The sequence below is a fragment of the Perkinsus marinus genome (genome assembly GCF_000006405.1).
Source record: "Perkinsus marinus ATCC 50983 genomic scaffold scf_1104296957488, whole genome shotgun sequence".
In the NCBI taxonomy this organism is placed as follows: domain Eukaryota; phylum Perkinsozoa; order Perkinsida; family Perkinsidae; genus Perkinsus; species Perkinsus marinus.
This window is the reverse complement of record NW_003207120.1, coordinates 1-3839: the sequence shown is the minus strand read 5'-3', so window position 1 is coordinate 3839 and position 3839 is coordinate 1. Positions and strand designations below refer to the sequence as shown.

At 50.0% G+C, this 3839-nt stretch overlaps 3 protein-coding genes across 3 annotated transcripts in view; 2 read left to right on the top strand and 1 right to left on the bottom strand.

Annotated features, from left to right (window-relative positions):
- The window catches only part of Pmar_PMAR020833 (Transketolase, putative), a gene marked incomplete at its 5' end in the record, with an annotated part of 1593 nt that extends 124 nt beyond the window's left edge, over positions 1-1469 (top strand). Inside the window, 2 exons of the mRNA XM_002774760.1 lie at positions 1-235; positions 297-1469. The exon at positions 1-235 is cut by the window's left edge and continues 4 nt beyond it. Coding sequence (XP_002774806.1) covers positions 1-235; positions 297-1290 — 1229 coding nt within the window. The 3' untranslated portion in view covers positions 1291-1469. The remainder of the gene's footprint in view (positions 236-296) is intronic.
- An 816-nt stretch (positions 1470-2285) lies between these two features.
- On the bottom strand, positions 2286-2625 carry Pmar_PMAR020832 (hypothetical protein; the record flags this gene model as incomplete). The annotated part of the gene is made up of 3 exons (XM_002774759.1): positions 2286-2343; positions 2391-2527; positions 2575-2625. The coding sequence occupies 3 exons, from the start codon at positions 2623-2625 to the stop codon at positions 2286-2288; spliced, it is 246 nt and encodes an 81-aa protein (XP_002774805.1).
- Positions 2626-3032: 407 nt separating this feature from the next.
- Pmar_PMAR020831 (amino acid transporter, putative) lies at positions 3033-3722 on the top strand (the record flags this gene model as incomplete). Its single annotated transcript, XM_002774758.1, has 1 exon — positions 3033-3722. One exon carries the CDS (start codon positions 3033-3035, stop codon positions 3720-3722), a length of 690 nt encoding a protein of 229 aa, XP_002774804.1.
- Between the last annotated feature and the right edge of the window lie 117 nt (positions 3723-3839).

Here is a 3839-nt window from a genome sequence, read left to right as displayed (position 1 = left end):
AGGAGGCCAAGAAGTGCACTGACAAGCCTACTATCATCAAGGTCCATACCACCATTGGTTATGGCTCGGCCAAGCAGGGCACGTCCAAAGTCCATGGGTCTCCCTTGGGTGACGACGATCTCGCCAATGTGAAGAGGGAGTTTGGCTTCGACCCTGAGAAGCACTTCGAGATCCCCGCTGAGGTCCGCAGTCTCTACCAGAGCGCCCTTGCTCGCGGTGAGAAGGCCAACAAGGAGTGGGACGATCTTCTCGCTAAGTCGCCGAGGCTTACCTGCTGAATATGCTGAGCTCGTCAGACGCTTCAAGGGAGAACTACCCATTGATTTGGACGAGTGCATTCCCAAGTATCAGCCTGGTGACAAGGCGAAGGCCACTCGTGTCACCAGTGGCGAGGTGCTTGCTGCTCTCATGAAGCGCCTCCCTGAGATCGTTGGAGGGTCAGCTGATCTGACTGCCTCCAACATGACCAATATGGGCAAATACCCCGTCATGCAGAAGGGTGCCATGCAGAACCGCTACATGGAGTTCGGTATTCGCGAGCACGGTATGGCTGCTATCTTGAATGGTATGCACGCCTATGGTGGCTTCCTTCCCTTCGGAGCCACCTTTGTCAACTTCATAGGCTACTGCTGGGGTGCTGTCAGACTCTCATGCCTCTCGAAACAACAGGTCCTCTATGTCATGACCCATGACTCCATCGATCTCGGTGAGGATGGTCCTACTCATCAGCCTATTGAGATGCTCCCCTTGTTGCGTGCTACCCCTAACATGAGTACTTTCAGACCATGTGATGGCCGCGAAACCGTCGGTGCCTATATGGCCTACTTGAACAACAAGGAAGGCCCTACTACTCTCATTCTTAGTCGTTCCGGACTTCCCACCTTCGACCATTCCTCTCCTGAGGGTGCTATGAAGGGCGCTTATATTATTGATGATTTCTCTGGCAAGGGTGACAAGAAGGTCATTATCATCGCCAGTGGCACTGAGGTTCTCCAGTCGGTGGAGGCTAAAAAGCTGCTAACTGAACAGGGTGTTGATGCTCGTGTTGTGTCTATGCCCTCTTGGGATCTTTTCGAGAAGCAAATTGATGATTACAAGAAGGTTGTCTTCCCTGAGGGTGTCAAGAGGTTGATGGTTGAAGCCGCCAGTCCCCTCGGATTCGAGAGGTACGCTGATGAGTGGATTGCAATGACTACGTTTGGTGCCTCTGGTCCCGCTAAGGATGTGAAGGCCAAGTTTGGCTTTACTGCTGAGAACATTTGTGAGAGGGCTAAGAAGCTTGCCGCTTAAGGGAGCTGCTTGGCTATGATTATGCCTTTGTGGCATGTTGTTAATACTAGGGTATTATTTCAATTTCTAGTAGTTACTATTTATAGTCTGTGCTGATGTTAACGATGTTCCTTTATCGTCAACCCGCTAGTAACGCGATGTTGTTGATGACACATCCAGATCTACGACACGCAAAGAAGAAAAATCTTATCTGTCTTGTGTTGCACGTAATTTGCATCTTTCGTTGTGGGTGTCGAAGAGTAATGGGTTGGGCTACTCCAAACGACAAGGCTGCCAGATGATAATAAGAATGGTATCTCGGTCAATACCAAAGGCCCTGTCCAACGCACTCGAAAGAGAAGAAATACAGTCCGGGGGACTAATGACTACACAAGCTTTCATATCGCCACCACAATCACCGCTATTGCTCCTGTTAATCGCCCAACTCGCACCATTTGGAGAACCATCGTATACCTTGTGGGCATTCTTAGCTCGTGCATTTACACCTCCTAGCACTCCGCACTGTCCAAGTTAGAGTACATGAATCAAAAAGTTTTCCTAAGTTCCCTCGGAATCTTCGTATTATCACGCACACACGTAGTCGACCATGACATATTCTTCCAACACCGCGCAAAATTCAATCTTCTACCCTGCATGTGTCACATAACGCTTCGATATTACACGGTTACGAGCAAAATCACTACCGCGACATTCTTCGCGGTGACTGAGACCAGACCAGTGTTGGACTGTGACACGATACAGCACTGGTCTCTTGTCCAGAATTAAAGGAAGTGATAGCTGGGGTTGTTAAAGGGTGTTGTCGAGGACACCACTACTACAAAAACCGTCTTGATCAAAGCGGCGCTCGAAATTATAGTTGATAACACAAGTAGTAGCTTTCAAAATGATAATGTGTCTCTCTCTACATGATACGCCAAAATTGACCTCTTATCGATTGTTGTCATTTGCCAACGCCCTCGCGATTGGCTGTGAAGAATTAATCTCTGTGGGCTTTCTTAAAACCACGCCGTAGGGAAATATGGCCCCCAAACGTAACGATGAACACCAGTCGGCCTGAGGAGAAGAAATCGCATACCGTAAATCTGGCGTATCTGGCTTACATGGTAGCTCCAGTGTAAAGACTATCCCAAATGAAGATGCTGGCCCAGAGACCCATCAAGCAGTAGTAGCCGAGGCCGTTCTTTTCCGTCCCCTCTCTAGTGTAGTCGAAAGTGTGACAGGTTTTGGCGAAGGGCTCCTGAACGATAAACCAATTGCAGTCGTGTTGGTTGCATATTTTCTCACATCGTCCTTGTACAGAGGATTCTCAGTCTTATAGCCCCTACTAAGAACCATGCGACAAGGTGGACGGGTCGAGACCGCCATACGACGAGCGAGTGTTGGCAGCACCATTACGACAACACCAACACGCAAAGTGCTCTTTCAGCCCATAATGTCGCAGATTCACGCGAGATCGAAATCTCCGCGCACGCCCAGATCATCTATAAGGAACGCGCCTTAATCGAAAGAGCGTCACAGTAACTACGAATCTTAGACACCGCATTGTTGACTTAATCAGAACTTAAAGGCGATCCTCGAAACGAAGTTATCGCGTATCACATATCCTCATAGCACCTATCATTCTCCACTCGGGACTTCCTTCTACTGTACACACCTGTTGGACAGGGACAGGTCACGGTCTCCATCTCCACCGCCAACTAGCCCTTGCCAATCACCCTCACATAGGCTTCTTAACGAGCTGAATGGCCATAGCGACGCCCCTTCTATCGCCTGGTAGACTACCGGACCTAACCCCAGCCGCACGTGGTCCACCCGGCTTCTTCGACGCTGGCTCCCCCTTCTCGTGTAGTACTCTGCTATTCACTGCTTCGATCGGCAGCGGCGTCTTGGCTTTGCCCTCGGCCGCTAAGGACGTTGGCCTCTATCTTGGTATCTTTATATTGATGGTCGCAGGGCTCATCACAGCCATCAGTGATGCGATCCTCGGCCAAGCCGTGAGCATATCTGGCCAGAAAACCTATGGTGGTATTCTCGCGTGGAGTCTGGCGAACAGTAAAGGCAATCTTGACAGAGGCAACTATAGACTACCAGCCTTCGACGCTTTTATGACGGTGTACCAAGGAGCCGCTATTGTCACTTACCTCATTTTCCTCGGCGACTTCATTCCATCTGTCCTTCAAGCGTGGCTCCAGATTTCCCTCAGCCGTACTCTAGCCCTGGTCAGCATCGTTTACATCGTCGTATTGCCTCTCTCTGTGGGCAGCGAGATCTCCTCCTTGAGGGCAGTCGGATCCTTCAGCATCTGGGTCATGCTTTCTACTGCTGTCCTCGCCTTGTGCAAAATACCATGGTCAGAGCTAGACACGGACCGACCAAATAACATGACGCATGTCGGCTTCAACTGGCGCCAAGGTAAATCACAACAAGACTGATGCGTACACGATGTTCATCTATCTCAGTGATGCATGCCTTGTCTATGGGCACGTTCGCCTATATGAACCAAGTAAACGCAGTGTGCATCACCTCTGAGCTCCACAAACCAACACGAC